Below are 19,398 nucleotides of genomic sequence, written 5' to 3'. Positions count from 1 at the left end.
CATCGATGAAGTGAGCTGTAGCTCACGAAAGCTTATGCTCAAATAAATTGGTTAGTCTCTAAGGTGCCACAAGTATTCCTTTTCTTTTTGGGCCGTAAACAAAAATTCACGGGCCCATGACCTGTCCATGACTTTTACTAAAAATACCTGCCCTGACTAAAACTTGGGCGGGGGGCTCTGGGGGAGGGGCAGTCCAGGGGCACCGCGGGTGCTGGGGATGTGGCCTGGGACCCCCCCCTCGTATTGGGAGGGGAGGTTGGCGGGGCTGGCAGGGTATTTCTACCCAGCTCCATATCTCTGCAGCTTCTAGGCAGCGGAGGCAGGGGCCAGGGCAGGAGCTCCGCTGCTCCCGCCACAAGTGCCAGCTCCCATTGGCCGGGAACCCCATCTCTGGTTATGCAAAAACCCAGTCTTTTGAAGCTATGCCCTGAAGAGTGGGCCATTGTTTGCTGATCACCTGTTACATGAGCCTACGATCAAAACCCCATGCTGTATAAAAGGAAAGACTGAACTAGTCATGGTGGTTCTGGTTCTTATTCTGAGACCGTTATGAACTTGTAGCCACGGGGAAAACCCAGTTGTGGGTTTAGAAGGTCTGACACCTACCAGAGCCTGAGACTGGAGCTGGGGTGACCTCTGGTAAGCTTTTTAACATGTGCATAGATTCTTTTATTGTTTTTAATGTTTTCTCTGCAATGCTTTCACCTTGCCTATAAAGAGCTGTGTCGTAACATATAACTGCAGGCCAGTATGCTGTTTATAGCCTCTGAAGAGAAAGCAATGCACAGACGCTGGCCTGTTTAGGCAGTCTAGCTTGCTGTGAATAGCACAGAGTAGGCAGGGAAACTGTGCAATCTGGATAAACCCTGGTCAGGAGAAAGAGAGACGTGGGTCTCTCTCCAAGAGAGGTGACAGTGAGGAGCTGGGAGTCTAGAGTGGGTATCCTTGATGAACCACAGAGGGAGAATACAGGTGGAGTTGCCCTGAACTGGCACATAGCCAAGTGAATAATTTGGATGAATTTCACTTTTTTTATCTGTTTCTGAATTGTCTGTGAACAGATTGTGAAATTCTCACATACACTGGATATTCAGTATTTCTTCAGCCCATAATTCTTTGCCTGCAAACAATTTCTGGGAATAGTTGCAACTTGCATTGTCTGTTAAATAGGTAGATTGCTTGGTATTGTCTCTGTCCCTTTATTGGATGACTCAGAGAATTAATCAGCACAGAGCAAACTTTGAATCTTACTTCACTTTTGAGGCCCTTTTATGACTCTGCCCCCCTCTCTACTTCTAATCCTGTCTCTTATTCTGTTGCTTCCTGTCCCCCTCCAATTTACCAAGCACGCCAAGCTTAAAAGCCCATTTGTCCACTTCTCCGACAAACTCTCTCTGCATTTTCTTCTTTGCTTCCCTTGTGCATGAACTACCCTCCCTAAATAATCCATAAAGTGACTACCTTATTCAAATCTTCAAATTATGTTGCTACTACAGCACTAATCATTTTAACATTAGAAATTGGGCTTTTTGTGGGTATTCAGCCTAACAGACTTTTTGTGCTGAAATGTTTGTGGAGAATGAACATCGGATTGTGAACATAATTGAATCAAAGCTTTCTTCCAAATTTGAATGAATTGCTAGAGAAATGTTTTGTGCAGTATTCTTACAGCTACTCACCTACTTCAGTAGGATGTTGTAAGGCTTAATACGTTGTTTGTAAAATGTCCTGATATCTTGGACGAAAGATGCTATAGAAGCACATATGGCTACTTCTTGTGTATTAATTATTGGATTGTATATTGATTACTACATAGACAGCAAGTGCTCTAATGGGAAATAACAGTCCACTTCCTTAGTTTAAGCATCATTGATTATAAAGCTCTGATGTACGTGAAGCCAGGAAAGGAGAAGATGATAAACTCCCTACAGAAATGAAGAAGAGTAATGGAGGAAGATGGGGGAGAGGGAAATAAAAATGATGACCCAAAGGTACCCATGTGCCACTGCTCTTACTTCAGTGAAACTCTGATTCAAGAAAGCATCCCTGTTCAGGACAGTATTCAAGCACATGCTGAAGTCATCCAGATAATGAGATTTCAGTACATGCCAAAATTAAGCACTTGCTTAAGTGTTTTCCTGATTCAGGGCCTGAGAGAGCAGGAAGCAAAGATAGGTCTTCCTTTCCCAGTGCACTATGTAAGACATTACATTCAAAAAACCCTACATTAAAAGAATGTTGAGGTTGTAAAGTCAAGCATTCCAAAGTTAGGAAATGCCAGAATTAGAACTGTGCAATCTTATGTCAACCCTCTTAGATGTATGCATTATGATACAGTCTTTAATTACATAATTACCCATCTGCTCCTACCCCCCACCACCTCTGCTCTTGTCCACTCCTGCCACCTGCTCCTGTCCGCACTCTCCCTCTATTATCCCCACTCTGGCTCCTGCAATCCGCTCTTACCTTCTCCTCCACCCCAATCCCTACACCTCTACTCCCCTCTCAGTCCCCTTGCTGTCAGCATCAGTGCTCAGTTGTCCCACAGCTGGGAGGACAAATTGCAGGGAAAATCTGGCTTCACACCTGCAGTCCAGAGATGGAGCATGCTCAGTTCAGCTAGACTCTTCAGAGAATTTAGCTGTCAAACTCCAACAATTTTCTACTGCGAATGTGCTAACTAAGATGTTTTGGAAGCTTATAATTTGGGCAGGTCCTTATGGGGATGGCAAAAGGCAGACCTTGACATTACAGTAACACACACCCCTGCCTAATTTCAAGTCCCCTCTCCAAGGAATCGAGGTGCTACTGCTTCCCTGCAAAATAGAATCTTTTTAACGGGGCAAAACAATGTATTTCCCCCTGATCTTCTTCTCAGAAATGGCTGATCTATTTTAGTTGAAACAATCCAAAAATATTCCGCCTGAGACAGACACCCAGCACAGAAAATGTCATCCCAGATGGTTAGTTTATCAAACATAGAAACAACTGAAAACAGGGACTTACAACAGCAAGCGTTAGTGACCTTACCTATAGGCCACACTGCCAGCTCTGCCTATAACACGGTTATCCCTGATTTTCCTGTTTGGCTGTGGGTTCAACACTACCAAGTACTTATGGCTTTGAATACAAGCATGCTTAGCCACTGGCTGAATTTGGTCTTTAGTCTTTTACTGGCTCTGGGTACATGCTGACACTGTGTAATGATGTAGAGTCAGACTGGACAAGGAATAGCCAGATCAAAGAGGAGTACGAGCAGCAGCACAATAGCTATTAGGCATCAAGGCTAGATAAATTATTCCTATTTAAAGGTGAAATTCACTGCAGTATAGAGGGTCTGTGCAAATCCCAAACAATCTTACACAGTTTGTTAAGTGGTACATAGGATTTTGTGCAAGATTTCTGCACTGGGTTGATTTTCACGCTAAAGACTTAAGAAATACAGGTATACTCACTCTGGTCAAACACTTACATGTAGTCAGAACTGAGAGTCAAAGCTGCAGGATTTTGAACAAGTGATTTGCATTTCAAAGGTCTGGAATAAATACCAACTAAAAGAGGTCTCAAGTGTTTTGGGTGAGATCAAACAGAACTATTAACTAATGACTTAAAACAAGCTTTGTTAATTGTTAATCAGTCATCTGAACCCTGGGTAAGGTCATATGTTGAAACAGGATATGGGCCAAAGGTAACCTGATTCTTAACAATGGATTTAAAAGGCACAGTCAGAGAGCGAGAAATGAAAGAAGGGGAAGTTTGTTAATTTTTACTCTTCAGTAAGGAATAATATCCTGAAATGTGTCATTCTGTAATAAAAACAAAAAAACACTAAAAACATGGGAGACCAAAATTCAAATATGGCTGATCCAGATCTGGCATTTGGATGCTTAAATTGGCACTCAGGCAGACAAATAAGTGCCAATTTCAGTATTCCGCTCTGGGATGTTGATGCCCTGTTAGGTAACTATATCTGAAAGCTGAGTCCTTTGTCAGCTAATAAAACAAACATCACAGAAGTGTAAAGAGAAATGAGCCACCATTAAATGTATAGTCACCTGCAGAAGAGTCATTTTGTGGAAGAGAACTTATTGAATGCATAATATTAATTCATACAGTCAAAGAAAACTTCAGTGGATGTGGGGTGATTGGATGAGAAACTGAAATTTCTGTAACCATTGCTTTAATGCATTCAAGGCTGCCCGTATGATTCATTCATGCAATGCCTACTAGTAATTACAAAAAACAACCTTCTGTTTCTCTTTCCTGTGGTTCACACTGTTTGTTTGTTTCGTGTTTCTCTTTATTAGATTATAACAACCAGATTATGGTCTAAGTTTATTTGGTTCTGCCTCAGTGTACGAGGCTGGGCCTGATTACTTCTCTAGATCCATACAAGGCCTTCATTTCTATGATTCTATAACCTTTTCATGTTTCACTAGAATGGTGAGCAGAAACCCAGACCCTACAGCAATGGACATAATATCAGAGCCCAAAGAGAAGAGAGAAAGAACTGTTGGTGTTAACAGATAGACTGACCACAAATTATTATTATTTAACACACTGTCTAATGTAGGCAAGGCAGTGTACACTTCTAACGTGCTAGCTGCTCAAATGGAACCCTAGGGACAAACCTGCTAGGGATGTTAGCTAGCATATTCTGAAAACACGCCTTTAAATCCTAATCAAGTCAAACTTTAAGTGTGCATTTATGCTAAGGAAAAGAGTGTGTTCTTACCTCCTCTTGACTAACACATAGTACCCAATGCGAGATAAAATCTTAGTGAAGACGAGAAACTGTAGTGCCTTCACATGTTAACAGGTTGAGGTAAACACTAAGGGGGAGCCTAGTGGAACCCACTAACACATGTGAAAACTACAAACTGCCTCATCTTCCTGAGGATTTTCCTCCTGCTAGTTATCCATGTGTTAGATTACGTGAGGTCAGAGCACACTTTTTTTTCCTAATGAAGGCTAGGCCTAAAATGGTGTCATTTGCGCACACACAGGAGCTGGAAGGGAAGGGAGTCTCCACAAAAATAACTAACAGGAGGGAAAAGGTGTGATGAATGGGGTTGAACAGCCTGGGCAGATAGAATTTTAAAGTGTCCCCTCTATTCTATCCTTTCAGCTTTTATTCACATTTTCTTCTGGGCTGTTGGCATGTGAATCAAATCAATTTTACTCCTTTAGACTCCCCTACTACTTCCTAACATATAATTTACACCATCTTAAACCTCAGCTCTGAATCTCAAACACACATGAATTAATGCACACAAATTTTCCAATGCACATGCATGCACATACACAAAAGTGATTACAAACACCACTTCCCTTTCTTGATTCAGACATGGTGGAGAAATCCTTTTATCACTTTTTATTCTCCTCAACAGCAGCTTCTATGCTTCTTAGAAGTTTTAGTTACCAGGTAGCATGGATGTCTGCAGAGAAACATTTCATACTTTTGCCAACTGACATAAGCACTCCGGGGGTTCTTGTCTTCCACTGAACCTATTTACTTTATGCTTCCTACATAGGTGAATAAGATGGAAAATGAATTCCCTGCACACCAGAAGTGTCTGTACGAAAGTGCTAACCACACAGACGGAGTTAAAAATGTAATGATCAGAGTGACTGAAAGCTCCTTTGATCAGAATTCTGTGGAAAGACCCAAATCACAGAGGCCAATAGATTTTCAGTCTTAACTTAGTTCATAATGAAGTGAAGTTTATCTTGGAAAACCTTTGTCACAGTTGGACATAACCAGTAATCTTTACTCACAAGACTTCTACTGAAGGGGGAAACTAAATGAATCTCAGCAGTTTGTCCTTCCAGGACAAGGTTGAAATGTACTTTTATAGGTAGTGTAACAAAGTATGGTCTTCATCCTAGTCCCCAGGCAACATCACAAAACCACCACACAATTTGCTGTACATTATCACTCTCTGACTAGGAGAAGCACTGGAGTGGAATAGGGAGGCCATGTAGGTCAAAACTAAGGTGCACTCACAGAGTTATGAGAGGAAGCTTGCACTGTCCCTGCTTGCAGTGTGCCTAGCTCTGGAAACTGTTATTAGTCATTCACTGTCATGAGAATTAAGAACACCTGTTTTCTTATTTTTTGTATGGAATCAAGTCATAGAGATGCTCTGTTGAGTAGCCACCTGATAGAAGGACCCACCTTTTTGGTAGCTGCCCCTTTAAAATACAGCTTCACGGGATAGTAATTAAATGTAATAGAAGGCATCCTTTGTTAAGCTACCCTCAATTTTAATCTGCAGGTGGGAGTAAATAAATCTAATAGACACTATGGCTGCCAAGCAATCTATTGTCCCTATCTTGAATGTGTTTTATTAAAAACAAAACAATTCTTTCTTTTTTTATTTTTTTTTTTGCTGCTGCTCCTCTCTCCCCATCACAATTAACTTACATATTTAAGAATGAAAAAGGTACTTTGTAAACAATGCCCTTTGCAATAGCTGTCATCTCAATGGGGCCGAGAAATTAATAAAACCTCTTTGTGAAGCTAAAGCAACGTTTCAGCAAGAATTGATTTGTTCTTAATTGAAGTGCTAATCAGAGATTCACCAGTTCTATTATTTGTCTATCGTGCACCAGTTCCATATAGGTGTGTGTGTGTGTGTGTATATATATATATATATATGCACCAGTTCCATCATCCATATATATAGAGAGTGTGTATCAATCTGTATATCACTATAATGTGTACAATAAATGCTAATAGGAATTCTTCTCTTGCTAGGAAACTCTCTTTTCTATACAAATGAAGTGAATGCAACTTAAGGTTCACAGTTAAAATATTGAAACAGGAAAGACAAAAGTTTTAATATCACATCATTGAGTCCCAGTGCTGCATACATTTTGTAAGCGTGATTCACTTTATTGCTAGACCTGTTAGCATAGAGTGTCTGATTTAGCAGCAGCACCGTCATGCAGAGACTCAAATGGGAAAAAAATATCCCCGTCACTGCATCCAGTAGGAAAAACTGCTGCATGATGTATCTGAAATCTGGGGGCAGAATGCCAAATGAACGGATTCTTAGACATGTCCCTTGACTTGTAATGGAAATATGTTTTCCTTTTGTCTCCATTTGCTATGGCTTTTGTTGTGGTTTTGAATGGAAATCTATGAGACTGCTCTGAAATGGATGCCAGAAATCTGGTTAAAACAGTATTTAGCTACTAACTTAACTTCTCCCCCTTTTCTTCACTCTTCTGCCAGGCTCGTGACCGAGGAGTAAACAACATCGGTGGAGTCATGCTTCACACGGCCATATCATGCTGGCAGCCATTCCTAGGTCTGGCTGTGCTGCTCGTTTTCATGGGGTCCACCATAGGCTGCCCAGCCCGCTGTGAGTGCTCAGCGCAGAACAAGTCTGTCAGCTGTCACAGGAGGCGCCTGATCTCCATCCCTGAGGGTATCCCCATCGAGACCAAAATCCTGGATCTAAGCAAGAACCGGCTGAAGAGCGTCAACCCTGAGGAATTCACATCCTACCCGCTGCTCGAGGAGATAGACCTCAGTGACAATATTGTTGCCAATGTAGAGCCTGGAGCCTTTAACAATCTTTTCAACTTGCGCTCTCTGAGACTGAAAGGAAACCGTCTAAAGCTAGTCCCGCTAGGGGTATTCACAGGGTTGTCAAACTTAACCAAGCTTGATATAAGTGAAAACAAGATTGTCATTTTGCTGGACTACATGTTTCAGGATCTGCATAACCTAAAGTCCCTTGAGGTTGGGGACAATGATTTGGTTTATATATCCCACAGGGCCTTCAGTGGACTGCTTAGCCTGGAGCAGCTCACCCTGGAGAAATGCAACCTAACAGCTGTACCAACAGAAGCCCTTTCCCACCTTCACAACCTCATCAGTCTGCATCTGAGACATCTCAACATTAACCTTTTGCCTGTGTATGCCTTTAAGAGATTGTTTCGCCTAAAAGACCTGGAGATCAACTATTGGCCTTTACTGGACATGATGCCTGCCAATAGCCTGTATGGTCTCAACCTCACTTCTCTCTCAGTCACCAACACCAACCTGTCTGCAATACCTTATTCTGCTCTTAAACACCTGGTTTACCTGACACACCTAAACCTCTCCTTCAACCCCATAAGCACCATTGAGGCAGGCATGTTTGCAGACTTAGTGCGTCTGCAGGAATTGCACATGGTGGGGGCCCAGTTACGTACCATTGAACCACATGCTTTCCAAGGGCTCCGGTTCTTGCGTGTACTTAATGTGTCCCAAAACCTGTTAGAAACGCTAGAAGAGAATGTATTCCATTCCCCCCAAACTCTTGAGATCCTCTGCATTAACAATAACCCCCTGGCTTGTGATTGCCGCCTCCTTTGGCTATTACAAAGGCAGCCTATCTTACAGTTTGGTAGTCAGCAGCCTATGTGTGCCGGCCCAGACAGCGTCAGAGAGAAGCTGTTCCAAGACTTTCACAGCACCGCCCTTTCCTTTTATTTCACCTGCAAGAAGCCCAAGATACGAGACAAGAAACTGCAGTACCTGGTAGTGGAGGAAGGACAGACAGTGCAGCTGATGTGCAATGCCGATGGGGACCCTCAACCCACCATCTCCTGGGTGACGCCACGACGGAGGCTGATCACAACTAAATCAAATGGAAGAGCCACGGTGCTGGGAGATGGCATGCTGGAGATCCGATTTGCTCAAGATCAAGACACTGGACTCTACATTTGTATTGCAAGTAACGCAGCTGGGAATGACACATACTCAGCCTCCCTTACGGTAAAAGGATTCACTTCGGACCGTTTCCTTTACGCCAATAGGACCCCTATGTATATGACAGACTCCAATGACACCAGTTCCAATGGAACCAGTGTGAACACCTTCTCTCTGGACCTTAAGACAATACTGGTGTCCACAGCCATGGGCTGTTTCACATTCCTTGGAGTTGTTTTATTTTGTTTCCTACTTCTTTTTGTGTGGAGCCGAGGGAAAGGCAAGCACAAAACCAGCATTGACCTTGAGTATGTCCCCCGCAAAAACAACGGTGCTGTAGTTGAAGGGGAGGTTGCTGGACCACGGAGGTTCAATATGAAAATGATTTGATGGTATACTGCTAGCAGTGGTTTTTCTGTGGCATTATAACCAGTTAAACAAGCCTGGCATGTGGAATTGCTAGGCGGAGGCAGCTTAATGCAGCTGTCACTGTGTCAAATGGTTATGTGGAAATGGAAAGACTATTTGGAGTTGTAAAGTAGAGCCTCCTAACCTTGAGGCATGTGTGTCAGGGCCTTTCAAATAGTTGGTAAATGGTACTAATTGTTTGCATTGCAAATATTGGCATTCTGGGGATCTCAGTAATGAACGGTTGGCTCATGTTCATGGACAGTTGTTCAACATTTTCTAGCACTACAAAAAAGAAAAAGAAAGGGAAAAAACCCTACAGTGTAGGATTTACATATTAAAAAAGACACATTTGTCTAAAACATACTCTACAGTGAAATTTGTATCTATAGATCTCATTTGTTAAAGCCTTGCATCATACCTTATAGTTGGTTCAACACCACAAAGAAATTGATCTTATCTTTTTTTAATATACATATATACTGTGTACATTTTAAAGCAATATGAATGAGAGGCTGTGCTTTGAGATATCCACCGAGACTGACCCAAGTGTGATGTCACTCCTCCCCTTAACTACAGTCAAACCTAAAATTAGACCTCTGTAGTTACTGATGAGACAACACAAGATACTTTTGTTCTCATGTAGAAGACCAGAGAGACATAGCTTAGGGCACAAATGTCCTGCTCTGTTGATCTTCTCTTCATATAAATAAAAGGCATGTGCCTAGTTTTGATACAGAATGGAATATTTTTTATATCTGTGATATCACACTGGACCAGTTTACTGTAACAAAGCCCTGGTTCTCACCCAGGAGAGCACCACCTACTAGGCGTAACAGACCTATAAATGAGATAAATTATACTTTGAAAAAAGAGATCTGTTTTTGTCACCCCTTGGTTTTAATTTCCAAGCCATTCTTAAAATGTTAATGTGTACTGGGGGGAAAGGAAAGAAGGTAATGCATTCTGTGTACTCCTAGGAACATATGGTCACCTTAATATTTGCGGGAGTGAATTAAAATGTATAAAAGCTCTGTTGATAGGAATGAACTCTTCTCCAATGCCAATAAACCAGAGGTATCCATGCATAATAAGAGGATCATGCTCCTAAAGAAATGTTTAAAACATGATAGCCTCCAAAAGGCCAAAGTACTGCCAATTATAATGAACTTCTAGCCACTGTCAATCTCATCCCATCTATTAATAAATAACATATAAACACAAAAGCTAATTTCCATTAACAGATTACTTCAATCTGCCATTTTAATAATTGTATTGTCTTGGTTTTTTTAGGGACAATGGCCCAGAGCATGAGGTGGCAATCTGTTGGGTTTTTTTCATTTGTTTGTTTATGTGGAGGGGAAAAGGCAAGAGGAACACTGGTTATCTTTATATATGTGTTTGTTTTATTCCTCTAAAGATCATGCAAAAAGGGCTTGGAACTGTAATGTCAACTCATTGTACTGTTGGTATCAAAAAGATATTTCAGAGTACTAGTATTTTCCAACTCTTGGTGGGAGGGGGTAGTGTTTAACCACCTTGTAATGTCCTGATAAATATGAGCCATAGATTAATTTATTTAAATGTTTGGTTGGCAATTATGTATGATTTATAAATTATTTGGAACAACTTTGAGTAAGAATAATAATCAATGTGTTTAACTAGAATGAGCATAAAATCAACCTAGGGTAAACTGTTCAAAAGTGCCTATGTGACTTGGGAGCCTAAGTCTCATTTTGAAAATTTGACATGGACACTTCAGAGCATGAATCAGATTGACTGACTCTGATTGGGACTTAGCCACTTTTGAAAAAGTTACCCATGTTCTTTGCTGAGATTTTCACAGCAGAGCTATGGGATTTAGACACAGTTCTTCTGTTGCTATAAATAAGGAGGGGTGTTTAACTCCCCTAGGCTACAGTCTGTCCAGGCAGATCCCTGATTCAGAATGCAGGATCAGGACCTAGACTGCATTGAAAATCTCAACCTGTTGTTTTGAGTGGTTGATCTCCATTTAAATCATTGCTACATTTCATGTAGTTGAGGACAAAGGGGGTGTTCCCTTTTTTTATGCACCACATTAGATTACTGGGGATTTATATGGTGGGGAATAATCCTTTTGTCCTTTGAAATTCTATGGAATTTTAATGAAATGAAGTGATTCCTGAATAAACACGTGACAACAGAGAGATTGTTTTTGCTGATCAAACAGCAGAGCCACTGAAACGCTATTGTACGTTTATATGGATAGTAAAATAAATAAATAAATGAGGGGGAAAAAATGGCTGAATTATCAATTGGAGACATTTCCATTTGCCTTTCCCTTGTAATTATCATTTATCCATTAGCAATCCATTTCCCCTGTAGTGATGATGACCTGATTTAACTCTGACAATAAAATCAAAGTTTTGAGCAAAAGTGCTGCTGAATTCTGGTTTAGGTGGTTGGTACATATCCAAGTGGATGGCTTTTTTGTTTGTTTGTTTATTTTAAATTACACAAAAAAAGGAAAAAGAAAGTGATGGGAAAATCAGGAAGAGCTGTATTCATAGAAACTAATCTAGAATGTATTGTATTTTCAAGTTTAACTACTACCCCATTGCTGAACCCTTCCCTTTCCCTCTTCTTCCCCACCCCACCTGGAAACAGTATCTCAGAAGTAATGAAATAGTTATTGTGCTGTTAGGATATCTGATTGGTACTGGAACTGGCAACTTAAATGAAAAATGATGTGGGTAGTAAAATCCATAACTATGCAGGCCTTGCCGAGACTTAGTCCATAGGACTACACACAGCAAGAGATAGAGGATGGTAGTACGTTCTGGGCTTTGTTGTCTGAACACCGCTGTTTGCTCATGGCCTGATTCTATTTCCTGTGCATTCGGTAGTACACTACTCCTTTAGACAGCCCCATTTATTTCACTGGGACTTTGCAAAGAGTAAGATACCACTTAACATGAGTAAAGATGGCAGAATAGGGCACCAATCATTTTATCCCCGTTTTGTTTTTTGGCTTCCCATAAACCTGATCCTATACTTCTTGGGCATCTGCCCTTGACTTCACTGAGTGAGCAAAGAATGCAGGTTCTGACTCTAGGTAAGCACTTCGCTGCTCTGTTTGCAAACATATGGGAGCAGTGACCAGAGGAGTATTTATTCTGCCCCTTATGCACGTCCAATCTATGTAAATTTGGACCAGTTGCTCACCTTCCTTTGAAAGCAGAGAGTGAAAGCAGCTTCCTTGACTGCAGGCCAGTTTAGTTTCAGAGGAATTAAACTGAGTTTATTGGGACTGCTGCTGCTGCTCAGGGTCTACCCTAGTGTATCCCCATGCATGACTGGGGCCTGCCAGTGAATGAAAGTGAGCACAAATTGAACCCTTAGCCCTAGCTTTTACTTGTCTTTTGTCTACCTCGAAAGAGTTGGTTGTAAGGACTTACAGACGTACAAATGCAAGTGGCATCCCATGGTGATTAAAGCACCAGAACTGTGAGCTGCAGCCATGCAGTCCATGGGTTTTGAAAGGAAGAAGTTGGAAGAGTTGAGAGCAGCAGAAGTCCCAGGGGGCGAATGCATCAGAGGGACTGAAGAAAGGAGGCTCATCACTCACCCCACTTCTAAAATCTGTAAGACCCAGACTGCATCTCCCAAACGAACTAATCCCCCTGCTTTGACAAGCGAAGGTCACATTGTGCTCCTGCCTTGTAATCTACAGTGTGCATGAATACTGTGACTCCCCAGAACTGCATTAAAAAGGAATGTGGAGCAATATCAAAAGGAAATAGTCACCAGGTGATATTAGAACAGCATGACACTAGGGTCAGGATGAAGAGCAACCAGCACCCAAGTACACTGACATGTCTAGACTTTCAGCTACCCTGTGTGATACGGTGTACAAACCCCACATTGGGCCCGAAGCAGTTAAAGGACAGGTAGCCTCACCTCTGCAGACCTGCAGAGCATACTCCAGCTGGAGCGAAAGCTTAAAAGGGAGCAACTCAGCTCAGAAGGGGAAGAAGACAGACTTACTTTGAGGTCTTCTGGACAAGGGTGCCTCAGAAGTATCCCTGTGTGGAAGAGGGCTGTATGCTGAGCTCGGTTAGGGCTGAAGGTTTAGTTGACTGTTCTTTTGTTATCGATATGGGACTTGGAGCTGTGAGGAGAGAGAGATGGTAGGAAGTGCCCCAGGGAGGACAACTCTGAGGGCACTCCAGGGTGCTGGAGACTGCTGACTGTCACAGGGCCCTGGGTCGCAGCCCAGTGGGGTGAGAGGGCCCAGGCTCCCCTGCCAACTGCCCCTGCTGCCTGGGAGCATAAGCACATTCCAGTCTCACTCCCCCTCTGATACAAAGAGGTCAAGGATGCTACAAACTGAAGGTGAAGCTAAACCTATCCTTTGGTGAGGAACTGGACTGAAAGGCCTTCCTGCTGAGAGGCTATATGGGTGTGCTACCCGCTAGACTACCTGGTCCCCTGAGAGCTCTATGACACCCTACAATACATTTTTTGTTCTGGCCTTACTCTTCGGCCAGGCAACATCCACTGCCAACATTCTCCCACCCATCAACTCAGCTGGACTCACCGAGTTTCCTCCCATCCAGATAGCTCAGCCTTCCTGAACAGACTATCCTTGTTCTATATTCTGCTTGCAGATGTCAATAGCTGGCAATCTTTTCAGAAACCATTATTGAAATAAGGCAGGCAATTAGGAGCTGTTAGAGGGGTGGTGGTGCAATATGGTGTGTTAGGTGTGGGGGCATTTGAGGCTGTCTCTAAAGATTTCCCTCTATTACATGACCCAAAATATACATTTTCTTTCCCATATATTGCATCATGACATGGATCTGCAAGTGATAACATCACCATGCAGAAAGATATGAAATCACACCCTCAACATTGTGAAATTACATAGAAATCCAGTTATGGGAGACACTCTAAACACTCATCATTATTATTGCACATTATTGATAAAACAGGAGCACCCAGAAGCCCTAGTAAGGATAGCCACCAGCTGTGCTAGGCACTCTATACACTGATATATACGTGTTCTCTGTCCTGAAGAGCTCATATTCTGAAAAGACAGATAACACTTATTAACTGGGGAAAATGCCAACACACACAATTTATGTACAAATATATGTTCCCCCATAGTGAGCTTAGCCATCATTTGCTGCAGATTTTGGGCTTGTTTCAGTGAAGCAGTCTAACATGTGGATGCTCCTCCAAACCCAACCACCAGGTCTCACAAAAGGGTACCTCCAGCTACCCTTGGCTTCCCCATCTGTTGTTGTCATCTTGAGGAATTCATGTTTGCCAGCACCCCTTCCATTGTGATTGGGAGGAGGCCAGTAGTCCTGCACTCCACTCTGGAATCTTCAAGGCATGCCTCTTCCTCCCGTAACCCTCACTGTGGTGAATCCACTTGTTCCATCTTTCTGCTAATGGTAATTATTTCCTCTTTCTTTACTCCAATCCTTCCATGGTATCACTCCCTTTCTTTTGTGATGTCTTTCCAGCCTATGGGGTGGCAATTGTGGCTCTTCTCCACTTCCTCTTCCTGCTGCCTCCTCTCTCTTCTTACCAGCTCAGCTGAGGAGTGAGTGAGGTGGGTAAAGGTCACCAGCTCCAATCCTTCCCTCTGGGTCTTAATTCTTTATCTCCTAAAACCAGCACCTGGGCAGTAGCAAGAAGTTTAGTGCACTACACACAGCTGTTTTGCTGTAATGCAGCATCTGGCCAAACACTGGATCCCATGGCCTGTATCCCCAAGATTCAAGGATAGTCCTCCCCTGCTCTGCGAGAGCCTGTGGTGAGATAGACTTAAGAAAGAAATAACTGAAAAGCCATTTATTTCATCCAATAGTTAAGAGAAGATGAATTGTTGCTGGTGCTGGGTTAAAAGTTAAATAACCGCCATGGGGAATAACAAACTATGTGATAGATCAACCGATCATTGGGCTGGTTGCTGGAGAGTCACTGAGGAGAATGGGTGAGATTTTTCAAAGCCATATAAGCAATTTGGATGCCCAGCTCCCATTAAATGTAATAGGACTTGTGCATCCAAATCCTTTAAGCAGTTATAAAAATCTCAGTCGGTTGCAACCATTTGTCTTTCTTCTAGCTCTTCACACATGCACCCTTCACATGACTTTGACCCCAACTACAGATTTGGAGGAGTTTCATTGAGTATTTGGGACCTAGAGCTCCAAGTAGAATCTTATGATGTGTGAACCTCGCCCAAGAACTAGGTTTGAATTAACTTTCCCTGCCAATGAAACCAGCCAAGTTTTGCACAGTTCTTCTTGCTACTGAGATAATCACATGCCGACAGCAATCCATAGGTTGAATGATTCTGATTTTTTCCCCTTTTACTAGAAGCAGGTGCTTTGATAGAATGTCAGCCTGAAATAGAAATCTTTATTTATAGCATGAACAGAATGAGAAAAGCACTGGAATAGTCAAGAAAATGTTCCATTTTATTTTATTTTTAAGGAAAACTTTGTCCCTAATCTGCAAAATAGAAGACAACAGATGAGCAGATTTTCATCTTGTAACTTGCTAATCGACATTTTATTCTAACTGGTGGCAAAATGTCTGTATCCAATGAGCAAAGGTGTTAGAGCAAAAGAACTGAAGCCAGACTTATCTCAATTAGGCTGGTGTAAATCACGAGTAACTCCAATCATTATAATGGTGGCCTTCCTGGTTTACATTGGTAAAGCTGATATTGGAATCTGGCCCTTTGTTTTCTATACTAAGAGAGCTAGCATGAAAAACATGCAGAATGTATGTTTTATTTATTTTTCACTTCATTGGCATACCTTCTGTTCAGATTGCTTTAATAGTTACCATTGCTGGCTGAGCAGGAGATGAATATTCAGATTTGCAATAAATAAATAAACACAACAGACCCAAACTAACAAGCTGTACATTGCTATGTGCAGTAATAGCAAATCAGCTGCCACATAAACTCATGTATAAACCCAGAATTTTAAGCTAAAATTTCAAGTTAACTGTTGGGGAGGGGTAAGTTTATACATGGGATAATGCAGCATTATTTCGGAAAGCAAATTATTATTTAATAACAAATACATTTATATTGTGGTAGTTAATAGCGGCCAGCAAGATGGGGCACCCACTGTGCTAGGCACTATACAAATGTAGTAAATGACTGCCCCTGCTCCAAAAGAATTTACAATCTAAAACTGTCTTATATGCAAGTATATGATAACAAGTCTTTCATTGTTTAGGGTGGGGTTGCCATAGCATATAAATATTATAATATTGTCACACATACTGAAATCCATCTGCAAACATCTGTAGTTCATATGTATATGTTTGTGTGTGCAAAAATAAGTTATATTTGATTTAGTTTTTTAAACTTGTGATTTTTTTAAAATGTGATTTAACTTTTTAAATGTGATTTTTAAAAGGTGATGAGGTAAAGCAGAAAAACAGTTGTGTTGTATTTTATTTTAAATTTATATGGTCATAATTACGGATGGAAAATGAAACAGCCCTGTTGTTATGATCTATGAAGCAGATGGCAACTTGGGTTTGTCTGAAAGCTTGTTTCAAAATATTGCTAATGCTAATGACAAAGAGCTTTGTTTCTCATGAGAACTGTCCTGAATGTCATTTTTTGTTTCATTTTGTTTTGTTCTTAGGGCTTATGTCACAGTGTGTATCATACATAGCCAAAATAACCAATCCTAAATAAATAATTCCATGGACTTGTAAAACTTACTGAGAAAACTGAAGAAAGTTTACACTTCCATCATAACTGTTTGCTTTCTTCCAGGGGGTAATGAAATGTAACCAAGCAAAGAAAAATTGTAGTCTACTCACATTGAGTCCTGAAGTCCTTAGTCAAAACTCTAAATGAAGGCTAAGAAAAGTGTGACGAACAACATAATGCATTTAAAGTGGATCTTGATAAGTTTACGAATGGGATTATTTGACGAGGTTGTCTCCGATAGCAGGGGACTGGACTTAGAATGGGAAGGGACTATCTGGATCACTATGATCCTATCACTATCATCTGCTATAGGTTATTGGGGGGCTTGAACCTATGACCTTTTGAACTAAAAGTATGAGCCTGTCCTGCTTGAGGTAAAGGACTAAAACTCCCAAGCTGGTAAGTGTAATAGACCCTTTAACCTCTAATGTGCACCAGTCACTAGTGGGAGACCAAGTCCCACGATGTGGCATATGGGATATAAAGAACTTCACAATACAGCCCCAATATCAGGAAGATGTCCTCATTATGAGTTCTCTGGCTGTGGGATAGTCATCCCGGGGGAGTAGGGGAAACTCTTTTTCTTGTGTCATTTAGAACTTCACCAGATAAAGCACTCAAGAACATGAAAGAGCAGGGAGATGGATTGTATGATCTAGCAGGATTTTTCCATCTCTCATTTGTTTCTATTATTCTATATTTTTTTAAAAAAGCATTCTGCCACAAATCACTAAAGTAAGCTAACTGGTCGGGGTTCACATAATGTTAGACAACAAAGTGAAGGATATTTATCTGCCTGCAGGATAAATATCTGAATTCTTATGTTGCTGATGGCATAATTCAGCCATCAGCACAGGACTTCATTGCTTTTGAGTTCTGTTTCCCAGCTAGCCACATCTTAAAGCTCCCAGGCATGGGAAAAACAAGATGGACAAGTCACATCCCCAGGATAGGTATGGAGAGGGGGGATTTCCATGTACAAAGTTCAACCCTCCATCCCTACCTCACATAGTGCCCTCTGCAGCGTCAAGGGCAAGCAGCAATTAAGCCCATGATGGGAAGAGGCAGGCAGGAATCCTGCACACCAGCCCCATAGAGATTACAGCGGGAAGGTAAGACAGCCACAGACTGTTATTGCCTTTTCTATGGAGCCTTCTGTGCTGAGGAATCTCCTCCTTAAAGGTGGGTCCTAGGAGAAGCCCTAGAACCATGACTCCAATGGAAACACATTGCCAGGAGGTAGGGTGACTCTACTGGGATTTGAAAGCGATCCCAAATTCTATTCCTTCTGAGGTTGGCAAGCTCTGCCACCCCCATGCTCTCCAGGATGTGAATCTTGTGGAGTTTTCTTCCATCTTAGTCCCATCTCAGGAGTTTTATGGAGGGAGGAGGCAGTCCAGCCCAGAGACTTAATCTTATCTTCACAGAGGTTTTCCAAAATACAGTCCCTTGTGTGGGATCAAATTGTCTGCTGGGGAGAAACAAGTTAGAGCAGAAAGAGCTGTGCTCAGCATTTATCTACTCAGCAGGGGTAAAGCCAGAGGAAGTTTTGCCATGTATTTCAATAGTGCCAGGATTTCTCCTTAGGTCTTTCTCATGATCAGCGCTGTTGGAAAGAGCCATAGGTAGTGTCCTGGCCTATCCCGACTGTCAGAAGTCTCATCTTCCCTTGGCACAGTGAGAAGGAGCTAGAGAAAAGGAGAACTACATGCCAAGAGTTTTATCAGGCTGTGCTGTCAGATACAGAACAGCCCTTTGCTCACTTTGGAGCTTTTATTTGCAGGGTCACTGAACTAAGATTTAACTGCTTTGTTGCTGTAAAAACATTACTGGCTCAAGCAGGGCTCTTTGCACCCAGAGGGATTTAGCTTGAGGAAGGATAGGCATGGTGTTATCATCACAGCAGGTTGGACACCCATTGGAATCTCATTGATGGGAGCAGTGATATGGAGGTGCTGAATTAGTGCTCTCCTCAGTCATCCTGACAACATCTCCACACATCTTTGAGACCCCACCCCCGCAATGCTACTTTCTTCTCCTCAGCAGAAGGAAGGTTTTGGCTGCTTTCTGCTACTGCAGTCTCCTCCCTTGGCAGTGTCGATGCCAGGGACCTCCACCAGTGTCTACATTGGCCAAAGCTGGTATTAGACCTGAGGTGAATTTGGCTTATTTTTGTTTTTCCTTTCTTTTCCTTTCAATCTGAGAATACCATTGCCAGTCTGCAAAGATGCATTCAGCTTCAACATGACATGGCAGAAGAACCATCCCACCTCCTCCCAAAGAGCTGAGAATGCTGCAGTTTGGAAAGATGCACAAGATGTCCTGAAAGAGCTCTTCCACCTCTAATTTTATGATTCTTTTATGCCATTATGGTTCCTTTTCTGGGCTACCTGATGTTGTCTCCAGAAATATAACCTGTTCCAATATCACAAGTTATCATCTGGTCTTGTCTGATGTATCCAGATCTTGCAGCAGACCAGACAGAGAACACCATCACCACCACCCCGGGCACTAAGTCACTGGCAACCTCCTTGAAAATTTCAGC

General features: G+C 42.0%; 1 protein-coding gene across 4 annotated transcripts in view; it reads left to right on the top strand.

The window, feature by feature from the left end:
* Positions 1 to 16,857, top strand: part of LINGO2 (leucine rich repeat and Ig domain containing 2) — a 760,520-nt gene extending 743,663 nt beyond the window's left edge. For all 4 annotated transcript variants that reach the window (XM_073345577.1, XM_073345578.1, XM_073345579.1 and 1 more), the window contains one exon: positions 7,241 to 16,857. In XM_073345577.1, coding sequence (XP_073201678.1) covers positions 7,277 to 9,097 — 1,821 coding nt within the window. In that variant the 5' untranslated portion in view covers positions 7,241 to 7,276 and the 3' untranslated portion in view covers positions 9,098 to 16,857. The remainder of the gene's footprint in view (positions 1 to 7,240) is intronic.
* Positions 16,858 to 19,398: the final 2,541 nt, after the last annotated feature.

Source organism: Lepidochelys kempii, chromosome 5 (genome assembly GCF_965140265.1).
Source record: "Lepidochelys kempii isolate rLepKem1 chromosome 5, rLepKem1.hap2, whole genome shotgun sequence".
NCBI lineage: Eukaryota > Metazoa > Chordata > Testudines > Cheloniidae > Lepidochelys > Lepidochelys kempii.
Note: the sequence above shows the minus strand (reverse complement) of the source record. Positions and strands in the feature narration are given on the sequence as shown.